Genomic DNA, 14,235 nt, shown 5'->3' with positions numbered 1-14,235 from the left:
GTGAACTAGTGTCTATCTAGTTTGTAAAGGGAGGGACGTCCAGCGCGACGTTGAGACGATGAAAAATTTAGTCTGGATTTCTGAAAAGAAAAACCGGCGACCCGAAAATTAACTTGTAAGTGTAGAATTTGACCGTGACATTTGGAAAATAGGTACATAAAAACGAAATTCAAATAAAATAATAGAAAAGAAAAATTACTGACTAAAATTTTTACGTTAAATAATTACAGAAGTAAAAAACATTTCGTGAAACGTTAACGGAACACAACTTTCCACCGATATATGTATTTCGAACGGAACGGAACGGAATTGTCGTCGTCGCTACACCATTCCTACTTCGACCCGTTTTGTAACACAAAATTTCCGGATAATGCGGAAAAAAGTCCAAGCTACATACAACACAAGACATCGACCCTGTCAGAGGTACGGGAAATACAAGTTTCGACGAACTACAAAGAGCGCGCGGTATTGGACGGACGCACGACCGTGCGTCGGAGAAGGTGGGGAGACAGACTTTGTCTCGCGGCGTCAGACGAGAGCTAAACCGAGTCCAGCCGGCCGAGACAACACTATAGCCGCCAGTTGTCGAAGAGGCTACAGGGCGGGAATCGGATAAGTGCATGTAACACAACTCGTGATCCGATTATATCTTGCGCTCGAAGAATGTATTGACTCACAGTGATACAATCGTCTTCAATTTGTTTTTCCTCAGGTTACCTCCGCAAAGTCCTTTCCCCTCCCCCCCCACACCCTCTGCTTTGAAAAAACCATCGAAACCATAAAATCCGGAAAAACGTCTTCGATAAATGTAATTGTTTTTGCGATATTGTGTGATGTCCTTTCCCTTTCGATTTTTTTGTGTTTTTCCCCGGGAAATCTCTTTTGATGGGGAGGGAGGACTCAACAAGAAATAGAACGTCTCGGACAAAAAACCTCCCCGCCCCACATCGGGGAGGAAGTCCCTCTCTGGACCGTCAACTCCAAACCTCCGACGAGACCATAATGGTAGTATGTGAGTGTTCTAAGTGTTTTTTTATCGACAGTGTGAGGTATGACGACACCGATAACTTATAGTTACCAACCGAGAGCGAAAACCTGAGATGTTTTGTCTGTCACTTTTTACAAGTACCCGTACTGTTGCAAGCGTGGACCGGGTGAGGTTATATAGGGTCTAATTACCTTACTTGTGTGTCATATGTTCCTTAACACGTACTGTGGTGGGCAATATCGTCCGTTACCTACTAATACACTGACTAAAGCGCAGGAAGTTCCCCCGAAAAACCCCCCCCCATACGCCAAAGTTCACCACCAGGACACTGTAAGGTTGTTCAGTGGAAACTGTCACGCACACTTATTAAAGCCATTTTTTTGTCTTTTAACGTCAGTGAGTCTCGAACTTTTTATCGTTCGACATGGCAGCACTTTATAAGTCTCATTTATAACAACGACCCGAATTAGCACCTTTACTAAAACCGACTGTGTAAATGTCACAAGTGTGGGGCGAGAACCAAAGTTAAGATCGCTGAAGATCTCTTTTAGGAACGAGTAACCGTTACCCGGTTTGAGTCAAAGGTAGGTCTTTATTTATTCTTGTATTTAAGCCCACTTACACCAGAGATGTAAATGAAGTTGCACATTTTTTAAGGGTGGATTGTATATCTTTTTTATATGGCTGATGTTTCGTTTCTACAGCATTTTGTATTGTACCGAACGATAATCAGGCATCTTGCTGTATGTTTAAGTTCACTAGTGACGCAAGACAGGGAATAAATGAGAGGGAAGACAAAGACGAGGTCAGGGAGACCACAGTGACTCATCTGCTTTCTGGCGGCTAATGAATCCCAGAATACTCTGCGCAGGCCACCGAGTACAGTCACACAGGCATTACTTCAGCTGCTATTTCATGTTAATGCAGTAATTCGCTTCTGGAAGTTATTGATACACACATATTTCTCTGTGTGGATGGGTCTGTGTGAGAGTTTCCATTGTGTGTTGAACAACTTACCACCATTATCATCACTGCTATTGAGGATACTTAAAAAAACGTATGCAGAGTAGACAGAATCTCACTTTTTTCTATACTTTTTACACCACTTTTTTTTAATCTCAAGGCTGATTTCTTTACTTTCCAAGCAATCGATGCAGTGTGGTAATCCCCTAAAATACATATGTCATGATCTTTTGCATTGCACGGTATATAAAGTCCAGTTGTCCTTGTGCCATTGTAGCTTCAGTATGCACCGTGGAGCTCTGCCAGTTGCCAAAGTCTCTGCTCCAATGTCACTAAGACAAATCCCTACATTGATTTGTCTACATCTGCAATTTTGAAAATAAATGCTGTTGGGAACATTATTTTCTTTGTGTTACCATTAAAGCACAGGGGCAGACTCTTTTATTTCTCTAATCTTTCAATCATACTTCCTCACAATTAGACTTTTTATTGTGTCATGATGATTATGAACAGATAACTGATACTCATTTCCATAATGTTAATTGTTTCCATGCTTTCAGGGGCCCCTTCCTTAGCTAGGTACTAAATATGCTGATTTGTAATCCAAGGACACTGCGGTCCATCTACATTTCACTCTGCTTTTATTTTATACGAAAAACATCTGTCAAACCGTGCTACTGCAAATTGAAACAGCAATTTCATTCAGATGTTTTCTGATGCTGATGACATGCGCTGATGTTGTCGGTAATGACAAGCTCAGAGGGGTGTTTATTTTAAAGGCACTTATGACTACAGCTATGAAAATCCTTCTCTTTCCAAGCTGTTGAAATACCAATAACTTTTATAGTCTGTAGTCATTATCTTTTTCTTTGCCGGGTCTATAAAATGAAACAATTTCTAATCCTCTCGTGTATATCTATTCAAATAAAGGTCACTGCAGGTAGCAGTAGTCATTACATTTATACTGTTCTTAACATGTTTTACACATATACACAATGTTGAATCATTCTTCATTTAGCACCTCCTTAAGCCAAGTCACTGTATCATATATGAATGTGTGACGTGATGTGAATCTGCACAAATTATCCTTCACGTTTACTGACAAAATAAGAAGAATAAGTTTCATTCTCTGCCCTGACTTTCGTTTCCTGAAACTTCCAAGAATAATCCACACTGAGCCATGACTGATCCAAAGTGATGCATTTGTTATGTAAGAGGGCTTATCAGGTTTTTGAAAGCATTGAAATAGACAAGCATTATGTGCCATTTCTTGTACAGGAAACTGCTCATACAGCTCATTATCAGCTGCCAACCAAGTCTCACGGCATTTCATGTTATAGTCACGACATTCAATCTATTGATTCGTGTTCACCAACACGATTTCCCCCTTTTTTTCGTGTCCCACAGAACGATTTTAAAAGCAATGTATTTGTGTTGGTAGTGTGTTTCGTGCCTGCAGCACGTCTTATGTCCTGTCGGGTCTTGGAAGACCGGAAGCTGTGGGGTTCATAAAAACATGTTCTTACTCAATATCAAGCCACGATTATTGTTTTTATTTTAAATCGTATAATGTCTGACTTTTTTTGTCGTCTGTGAGGAAAAGAAATGGGGCTCAGAGCCTCAAAATACTGAAATCTGTATTTTTTAAAATCTTTTTTTCCTTCTAATTTGTTATTCTTTTCAAAATAACACACTGTTATTTACTCACCAATAACAAACAATTATCCTTGTTTTTATTTATTTGTTTAATTCCATNACACCATATCCCAACGTGCATTGCGGCTAAACAATCCAATCACCGAGCTTAACACTAGAACCGCCAGAGGTCGCTGTATACCTAAAACCGCCAACGGGTCAAATGACCCGTTGGCGGTTTTAGGTATACAGCGACCTCTGGCGGTTCTAGTGTTAAGCTCGGTGATTGGATTGTTTAGCCGCAATGCACGTTGGGATATGGTGTTTATGCGATATGAAATCCGAAAAACATTTAAAAAGAAGGAAATAATAGTGTGTGCTTGTGTGCTTGCTTTTCTCTTTGAAAGTCATCACTTAACGGCATTGTAATACACGGTTCGGATGCATTAAATATTATACATCTGCCGTAGTTCTTTATTTATAGAGCCCTGATGAGAAGACTTCTAGACAAACTGGAAGAAATGCCGCCGAAACTGAATACGTGACGTGAATCATAAATATATCAGCAATTCAACAACATATTCAATTTCTCTTCACACAATATACGTCTCCTCGGAGTATCAACACTAATTCGGCTGACTTTTATATTTGATCCAATTGGTAGATAGGTTATATTTACACCATAACGGTTCACAGCTGATAGAAAAGGACTTGTAGTTTTTAAAGATATTACTGATTTTCTTTGAATATAAGAAAGTAAATACTGAGTTGAAAGAATAGTTAGGGGTTTTGGGAGATGGAAGACACATCTATGGATTCAGAATTTCAATAGCTTATGACGGATATACCTTTCTGTCTGTGATGTTTTACAAATCACATATTAACGTGTAGAAGTAAAAGATGTGAAATAATATAGCAATATCCTGTAAAATGATGTGAAAACATGAATAAAACTACACATCTTCAGATGTTATACATACATAAGTGTCCTACACTAATAATAAAAAGTTATCATGGCATTGTATGCTGTGTGTACCTTGTGTGCACCGCCTAGTGGTTAAAGCACGTTATTGAATAATCTTTCTAATATGTTATATTTGATGAAAAAAATATTAAGAGTACATACAAAATAGAGGGAAAGTAGAAGGTCAATGATAGAATATAAAAAATCAAGAAGATACTGTAAGTGATCTCTACAATAAAATAGTTTAGTGCCGGATGTACAAAGATATTAATAGGAGGATGTGCAAAACAGATGGTCCCGTTTTAGATGTGGTTTCATTTCAAAGTGCTGTTTGACGCTCTGCGTAAGCTTGGCGCACTGCCACTCCAACATCCAATCCCAGAGCTTGAAGATTAATCACAGGGTTTGTCAAGCAACGGGACTGTAGTCCCAAACGATAGCTGAGGATTATGGGTATTGTAGTGTCTTCGGCCATCCTAAACTCTGAAATGTTTTTCGGATTTCATATCGCATTAACACCATATCCCAACATGCATTGCGGCTAAAACATCAAATCACCGAGCTTGAACCATAGCTGAGGATCTTGGGTAATCAGTTCAGTGGGTGTGTACATCCATGGTGTGTACATGGGGTGTGTATCGCAATGATGCTCGAAATGTCCCTTATAGGCCTACATCTGTTTCTGGTTATTTTATTTTGAAATTCAGTTCCTGACGGACGCCAAAAAAGCCCGAGATTATAACAATGTATTATTTAGAAAAGAATAACAAATTAGAAGAAGATGAGACCGGATTGAACATTCAAAGGGCTATAGTACAGTTCCCGATAACTTGCACGCAATTACAAGCAATACCCATCCAGACAAAAACATAGTAAATGTGGTCACATGTGCCCATTTAAATTGCACCTATTAACACGCTTGAGCTTGAAAAGAGAGTCAATGAGCCAGTGTAATCATCAGTGCAACAAAGCCCCCAGGCACAGTGTGCTGCTGTTAATGGCTGCTAAACCTAAGAGCATCTAGTCAACATCCAAGGCCCTTTTAGAGCCTTTAAGTGTCCAACACTGACACACACACACACGTACACACACGCGCACACACACACGCACACACGCACGCACGCACGCACGCACGCACGCACGCACGCACGCACGCACGCACGCACACACACACACACACACACACACACACACACACACACACACACACACTGTTTAGGGCAATACCACATGACATTCCACTAAATGCCTCCCAGACAATCCCCTCTCGCCAGCTTTCTAGCGTTTTTATTGGTTGTTATGGAGAGAGACCAGGGTCACCGTGGTAACCACATGCTCGGCTGGATGCAGGACCTCATCTGGCTGCGTATAGGCGTCTGTGGGCCATGCCTGTGAGGAAGCTGCCCCAGATCTCAGTTGACATTTGGTAGCATTCAGTGTCTGTGTGTCTGAGTTAGTGTATAGTAGATGTGTGTGTGGTGGGGGAGGGGTGTGTGACTCTTGTCTAATATGAATATATTTCCTGTTTTATGATTTTTATGCAATGAGAACATTTGGATGTATCCGTTAATCTTTTTTTTGGGTCTTTCATTGTATCTAAAGATGCATCTGCAGACTTGTGGGGGGATGAAGAGTCTGGGTTAAATATTGATTTGCCTCATCCAAACGCAGTGCCCTCTTTCCAATGGAATTTATTTTTTCCGTCTCTTCATCTTGTAATTTTTTCCCACAGAAATGTTGGTTCGTTCATCACAATTTAAAAAGGCTTAGTTTCTCTCAGTCTATCCATGTGCTTATGTAAGCCAAGAAGATGGAGAGTGAGACAGAAAGAAGACAAAACAATGTGAGAAAGACTGAAAGCGATTAACAGGATTATACTGACTGTTGCTCAAGCTTTCCAAATCACTGTCTTCACTGATAAATAAGTCCAATAACGAAATCAATTAAAGCCTAAGCAGCCGCAGGACAATCGTCTGCAGCCGATCAGTACCTTTGTTTTACTCCGGTTGAAAGATTATCCATCAACATCTCTGAGATGGTCAAAGGTTAGTGGATAAACAAAGTTGCACAAAAATGTAATTTAAAGACCGTCTTGGAGATGCCCTGAAACATTTGCAGTATTATTAACTAGGTGTCGATGGCAACATTCCCAGTAAAGATCCCAAACCCTTCACAGTTAGTATCGTTTTTTCCATTACCCAGCATTCAGTGTTGCCAGAGAAGAGAGGCAGAGGTAAATCATTTGCAGGATTTTTTCCCGCTCTCTGCTAGCGTTGCGAGAAAAGGAAAGAGGCCCTATTAGGCTTTTTAGGGTTTTTGTGCATGTCAATGGTATAAAATCCTAAGAATCCTCTCCCACACACTCCCCGCCCCCGACCGAAATGCCTCTATTGGACTCCTTTATTACTTTCGTAACATAGTGACAGCATTATGTAACACTCACGCTTCTATTGGCTAGCGCTCCAATAGAATGTACCTGATACGCTAAGGGGCGGGACATCTATAGGTAGTTGACCAATCACAGCGGAGCCGGCCAGCTAACCAATCAGAGCAGACTGGGCTCTGGTTTCAGACAGAGGGTGAAAAGAGGTGCTGCAGCACAGGCAGTATGAGAAAAATAAAGAGCTTTGTGAACATTAAAGCATGGAGNTTTCTTTTAATGTTTATTTTATTATCTTTTCTTTTTAATGACTGATTTTAAATGCAATTTTCTTAATGTCTTTCATTTTTTGTAAAGCACTTTGAATTGCCTTGTGTTGAAAGGTGCTATATACATAAACTTGCCTTGCCTTGCCTTACAGCACAGATGTGGGTAAATGAACTGTTTTAAAGGGGCCCTATTACGCCTTTTTTCAGGTTCATGTATGTTGTGTCTGTACTGGGACATGTCTCCATGCTTTAATGTTCAAAAGCTCTTGATGTTTCTCATACTGCCTGTGCTGCAGCACCTCTTTCCACCCTCTGTCTGAAAACAGAGCCCAGTCTGCTCTGATTGGTTAGCTGGCCGGCTCTGTTGTGATTGGTCAACAGCTTAGAGATGTCCCGCCCCTTAGCCTATCACGTACATTGTGTTGGAGCACTAGCTAATATAAACGCGAGCTTTACATACTGATGTCACTATGTTACAGAAGTAAACAAAGGAGTCCAATGGAGGCGTTTCAGGAAAGGGGAGGGGTGGGTGTGGGAGAGAAACTTTTTTGGTACTTTGGTATTTTAGCCTTCGCAGACTATTTACATTAACAAAAACCTATAACACACTACAGGAAAGGGAAAGCTAAAAAAACACAAAGGGCCCCTTTAAGAGAAAACTACCCCTCCCTCCTGAGTTGTTCTTTATCTTGCAGAGCCTGTTTTGGAGGGGCGGGGTGTACCCCTCCTTCAGGGAGAGACTGCAGTTGAGGTTTGAGGCTGCTCTGGTATTACCATATACACTCACAGATTCACAAAAAAATACTGTCACACCTCATACTGGCTGTGCTATGAATATCAATGGTTGCTCTCCTTTTGGACTCTACAAAACAGACAGTGAAAAATGTTCATGCATGACAACGTTCCACCTGGCCCACTCCATATATCCAGATTAATGGGATAATGAACACACAGTATAAAGGAATTGTGCATGACACCACCCTGTTATACACAATGCATGACTTATGTGACTGATTTCGCTCCTTCAAGGGGCTTTTTTTGGGGGGGTATCGGTTTCAAGTGGTGTGTCTGTGACATTCCAACAAGTCACCTTGACAGCGGTGTGAATAATTTCGGTAATAAAAACAGAAATTGCAGTCACTCAGAGCTTGAAAATAGCAACTGTACCGTGTGAAATATTCAGAGTAAATATTGTTGTGCATTAATGTGGAAATGATTTTGCTGACACATTTACAGTGTTCACACCCCCTCTTGGTTTCAATTCTAGCGACTTCTGAGAGAAAATCCTTGCTTATTGCTAATGGGCCAACTCAGTTTCCATCCAGAAATAATAAGAACATAAATTGGTGGAAATGTGTCTCTAGGTGTGCAAGATCCTTGAGGGATTACTTTCTCTCTTTTTGTTCTTCTTGCAAGTTCATACCCACTTCACAGACACAGCTGGAGCTCTTCTGACTGCTCTTTTGTCTTTTTTAGAGCAATTGGCAGAGGTGCCCTGTTCAACCATCCAGGTGCTGAGCGTGGCACAGACAAGAAGAAGAACCCTGTCAACCTTTCTGATACGCTTGCCTGTGTTTGAACAAAGACGATGCCTTCAGACAGGCATAATTGAAGAGATCATGCAGTACCTGCATATTCTCCTGCCAGGCAAATTCCAAGACTTCACAGCTGTGCAGGGAAACTATCCCGTGGAGAAACGACAAAAACAAGGAAACATAAAAAATCACAAAGGCAATAAGAAGCGCTGAAGCTAAATCAGCTATGTCTTTGTGGGAAAGAATGGCCCTGATGGTATTGACAAGGGAGACCCGTTGTGTTTTTCGATCCCCATTCAGAGCCAAACACTCCACAGGATGTTTTGAGATGGTCTACAAAGACATGATTAAATAGAAAATAAATAAATATTTATAACAAAGCCAATGCAGAGCCAGATGTTACTGTTAGTTGCTTTCAGAATAAAACTATCCCCGAAGATCATTCACTCTGACAGGCATCAGGGTGAACACACACAAAAACACACTCAAAAACCTGCAAAGTGAACAGCACATAATCCATCAAAGCTGACTCCTCAACTACCTGGTGACCAGAAATGTTTATGAGGTACATTGTGACACTTCCCACCGGATTAACCCCCCACAATAGACTATGAGCTTATCTTACTGTAAGGTGTCGCTGAAAAAGGTGGCCACAATGTTTCTATTTGCGGTAGATAAGATTCCTTTGATAGCATAAACACTAAGTTACTCACTGAAGGCATTCAAATGTCAAATTTACATTGGTATCAGGGGGGAAAGAAACTGGGCAGTTCGATTACAGACTCATGGGAGATGCTTTTTCACGACAACCATGTTTTTAATCAGTTGAATACAATCTTTTGAACTGAGTAGTTGCTCGGATGGATGGATGGATGGAAGCATTGATGGATGGATAGATAGATAGATAGATAGACGGATAGATGGATAGATAGACAGACAAATAGACAGATAGATAGACAGATAGATATATAGATTGATAGATGGATAGAGAGATAGATAGATAGACGGATAGATGGATAGATAGACAGACAAATAGACAGATAGATAGACAGATAGATATATAGATTGATAGATGGATAGAGAGATAGATAGATAGATAGATGGATAGATGGATAGATAGATAGACATATAGATAAATAGATAGACAGATAGATAGATAGACAGATAGATAGATAGACATATAGATTGATAGATAGATAGATAGATTGATAGATAGACAGACAGATAGACAGATAGATAGATGGATAGACTGATAGATAGATGAATAGATAGATGAATAGATAGATAGATAGATAGACAGNAGATGTTTGGGACAGAGTGGGTGCCCCGTGGAGCCGCCAGGCTCGGATGGATGGATGGATGGAAGATTGATGGATAGATAGACGGATAGATGGATAGATAGATAGATAGACGGATAGATGGATAGATAGATAGACATATAGATAAATAGATAAACAGATAGATAGATAGACAGATAGATAGATAGACATATAGATTGATAGATAGATAGATAGACAGACAGATAGACAGATAGACATATAGATAGATAGACAGATAGATAGACAGACATATAGATGGATAGACTGATAGATAGATAGATAGATAGATAGATTGATAGATGGATAGATAGATGAATAGATAGATAGATAGACAGATAGATTGATAGATGGATAGATGGATAGATAGATAGACAGATCGATAGACAGATGAATGAAATGTAACAGATGGATAGATAGATAGATAGATAGAAAGATAGATAGATGGATAGATAGAGGCTTCTAGCACTCCAGCTATTAAACATTTCAGGCTGCTGTATTCTGCTCATTAGCAAAATCAACAGAACAAAAACAATCACTAGTATTTAATTACATCTTCTTATTAGCCAATTAATTCTGACCTAACAGAGGTTAAGCATGTTGTTTGAATGCATTTCACGGGACACGCAGTCTTTTTGTGATTCTCTTCTGATAGCGCGTTTGCTCGCCGAAAGCCCCAAGGGGTTCAGAGGTCATGCTCAGTTACAGAACGACTCCTCTGGAGGTGTCAGGGACTCCATGTGTTGCTCAAACACCGTTCATCAGGGCAGATCCTATTCCTTTGCATGCTAGCGTGCACCCCCCTATTAACGATTCTCATACACAACTTGCCACATACAATCGATCATTGATACATGATATGATCCACATAAATGCCCTCATATCAAGCGTAATTACTCATATCAGTGTGAGCTGCACTACCCTTGTATTGATGTTATATTCCCATCTGCACTAATTAGACCTTTCTGTGTGCGAGTAATGCAACACTGGCAGGGCACATGCTCTCTTGCATGAATAACACAACTATTCGGAAGAGTGGCGTTGAATGCATCATTCCCTGTGAAGAGTAATAGACAGGCCAGTTTGGAGATGGATAGCTGGAGAGGGGTCGTACAATTTGGAGTGCAAACATGTTCAAAACTGTAGCTTCAACAAGCTTTTTAATGGCACTGAATGACAGCACTGATTCAGCACCATGGACAGTGACACAAGGCAAACTGCACTGCTTTATTCTCTCGTTCTTTTCCCCTCCATCTGTTCACATTGTTTTTGTGAAGGGGAGAAAGAGTTTTTTATATTGTGCAACGCTCTAAAGGCTGCTGCGTGTTGCATTCCAGCATGCTGCTATCTTTTTAATTATTTACCCAAATATGCCTTTGATCCGAGCACCTGACCAAGCTTCTATTTTCTTTCCAGATTGTCCTTCTAAATAAAGCAGGCGAGGTTTGAAAAGTACCAGGGAGTAACAAGCTGGAGAAAAGAAAAACACATGAAGACACATCCAAACACATTGGACTTGTATGTGATGATAACCTTAGGTGACAGTGTTTTAAAGTCCAAGTGCAAGTGATGTACACAGTGTTATTAATAGTTTATGATTAAAAGGTCTCGTAAATATACCATGGAATTAGACAAGCACAGCAGAGAAATACATTAAACATGAAGAAAATATGATTATTATTGATAACCGAGGGGTAACAACTGTCTAAATATGACTATAATTGTTATACCTTATAGGTTGTGACATTCATTTGTTATTTGGGAAGCATCCTGCCTGAAAAAGAAGAAGTAATTTAACTACATGTTAGGATCTATGGCATAGTTTGGAGGTATCCATGAGCAATACATCAAAACCAATTCTCCTGCTCTAAATAATAATGCTACAATTATGACTCAAAGCAATGGTTTTTCTCTTGTTTAAAATGCATGTAATATTTAGAATGTTTTAAGTATTTATGGTTAGAAATCCTCCAATCTATAACATATAAAAGTGTTATATAAATTAGACCAGTGGAGCACAGCCGTGGTTCTCAGTGCTCAGGGATCACAGTTCTGTTGGTTTTCTACCCTCGATGTGGTAAATAGCATTCACCTGGGTGGTGTCTCACTTGTCACATACTCCCAGTTAGATGGTTAAAATGAAACCCAGCAGGGCCCTGGCTCCTGAGGTCCAGGACTGAGAACCTGTGCTGTAGAGAACATTTCTACAAAGCCTCACAGCAGTGTCTTTCAGGAGTTAGACCTCAGGACCTACAGCCCTGCTGGTTTCTTTCTTAACATCTGACAGGGACTTTCTCACGCCCAGTACGCCAGATGAATGCACTTATTTAGCCTCACACCTGCGTCCAGAAGACCTGAAGGTTATGAGGACAGGGCTCTTTGGTAACATATAGTACATCTTCTATTGTGCAACACGAAATAAATAATGTATTTCTTCTTTATTATTACATTACATGTTAGACGCTTTAATCCAAAGCGGCTTACATACTCAATACTCAATGCAGTGGGGTTTGAACCTGTGACCCCCTGATCCGAACACCAACACACTAGTCCACTGCGCCACACGCCTCCAAAGCTACCTACATTCACTTCAATACCGTACTTGATACAGACATCTTGGGATAGACCAAAGACCCTCTGTCACAGCCGTTCCTGTTGGGGAAATATTTTCCAAGACCCATAACTTTGACCCAGTTTATCAGTTTACACTGACCTCACTGAGCACAGACACCTGTAGCCTTGGCTGCTGTGCTCTCAGTGTTTTGACTGCCTGTTCCTGCCTGTTGGCGTCAGCTGATAGAGGTGTTATGCTTCTATCTTGTTATGCACAATGTTGATTATTCTCTCAGAATAGCTTAATGCATGAGTCTGGGGTAGAGTTCTTCAGAATTGATTGTGGCATCTCAACCGTGTGGTCAGATCGTGGCCCGTGATATGTCGTGTGAATTCTCCGGCCGAAGCTATATAAACCGTCAGTGTTTGCAATCAAAGCTCCAGCTGTCCATCGTGTCTCTCTGAGTCCTGACTCCAATTGCTTCAGCAGTTTCCCCCACAGTTCCCAAATTTGCAGCTTATCCTTTTGGTATTGGTTGCTATTGGATATGCACGTAAGCCATCACATTAGTCACATATTTTCTAATTTCAAATGGCAGTGCTGGGTTAGAAATCCAAAGGAATAAAGGTAAATAAAGCACATGTTTTAATTCTGATTACCAGATGCTTTAGATATTTTAACATATGCATGTTTAACTTCACAACACGTTTAACAGGGGCTCTACAAAGCTACTATCCCCTCCAACAATGAGCCCCAAATTTGCTTTGTTGCCTAAATAAACGAATTGACCTGACACAAGCAGAAGAGTAGCACTAATGCTGTCATCGCACATTCACACTGTTTAAATCTCCCAAGCTTTCCACCCTACACAAATGTTTATATTCTCACTCTGCCCTGTGGGCCCTCAGTCATCCTGCCATCTCATTGGCCCTCGGCCGCGCTCATTATGCAAATTGGGCAGTGGGCGTGGTCTGTGCATAAGTGTACGAGTTGACGTCACGGGCAGAGTTGAAGCAGTCGGGGGGACAGGGGGTGGTTGAAAGAAGAAACACAAATGAAAACACATAAAGCATAAGCAAAATAAATAAGGCTGATTCCAAACAAGGAGGCTGTTAAGGGAGAGGAGAGAAAGAGGAGGAGTGAGGAAGATATAACAAGGGGGGGGAGTGTGCACTGTGCAGTTGACTACAGAGAGGAGAGAGAGAGTGAGCGAGAGAGGGAGAGAGAGAGCAGCTCGCCGGCCCATTGAGGAAAGATGGCTACAGTCACTGCAAACGGAGTGCAGCAAGAGAATGGATTCAGCACCACGAACAGCGCCGGCAGGATGAACGGGCTCAGCATCGGCCAGAACACCATTCCAATGAAGGACCACGACGCCATCAAGCTTTTCATCGGGCAGATTCCCAGAAACCTGGAGGAAAAGGACCTGAAACCCCTGTTTGAGGAATTCGGAAAGATATACGAACTCACTGTACTGAAAGACAGGTTTACGGGAATGCATAAAGGTTGGTTATTTTGATATCTTTACTTTTGTTTTAGCCTTCAAGGAGCACACACACACACACACACACACACACACACACACACACACACACACACACACACACACACACACACACACACACACACAC

The 14,235-nt window shown here is 40.9% G+C and overlaps 1 protein-coding gene and 1 long non-coding RNA gene across 5 annotated transcripts in view; both read left to right on the top strand.

Annotated features, from left to right (window-relative positions):
• Window positions 1–13,012, top strand: part of LOC104962850 (uncharacterized) — an 18,584-nt gene extending 5,572 nt beyond the window's left edge. The window contains exon 3 of the long non-coding RNA XR_800251.1: window positions 12,928–13,012. This is a non-coding gene — a long non-coding RNA (uncharacterized lncRNA). The remainder of the gene's footprint in view (window positions 1–12,927) is intronic.
• Window positions 13,013–13,807: 795 nt separating this feature from the next.
• celf6 (CUGBP Elav-like family member 6) overlaps window positions 13,808–14,235 on the top strand; it is a 162,687-nt gene continuing 162,259 nt past the window's right edge. For all 4 annotated transcript variants that reach the window (XM_010791352.1, XM_010791354.1, XM_010791353.1 and 1 more), the window contains exon 1: window positions 13,808–14,109. In XM_010791352.1, the coding sequence (XP_010789654.1) occupies window positions 13,860–14,109 (250 nt within the window). In that variant the 5' untranslated portion in view covers window positions 13,808–13,859. The remainder of the gene's footprint in view (window positions 14,110–14,235) is intronic.

This window comes from Notothenia coriiceps, unplaced genomic scaffold, assembly GCF_000735185.1.
Source record: "Notothenia coriiceps isolate Sejong01 unplaced genomic scaffold, NC01 NC01_scaffold00035440, whole genome shotgun sequence".
In the NCBI taxonomy this organism is placed as follows: Eukaryota; Metazoa; Chordata; class Actinopteri; order Perciformes; family Nototheniidae; genus Notothenia; species Notothenia coriiceps.
The sequence above is the reverse complement of the archived record's forward strand: the minus strand, read 5'-3'. Positions and strand labels throughout refer to the sequence as shown.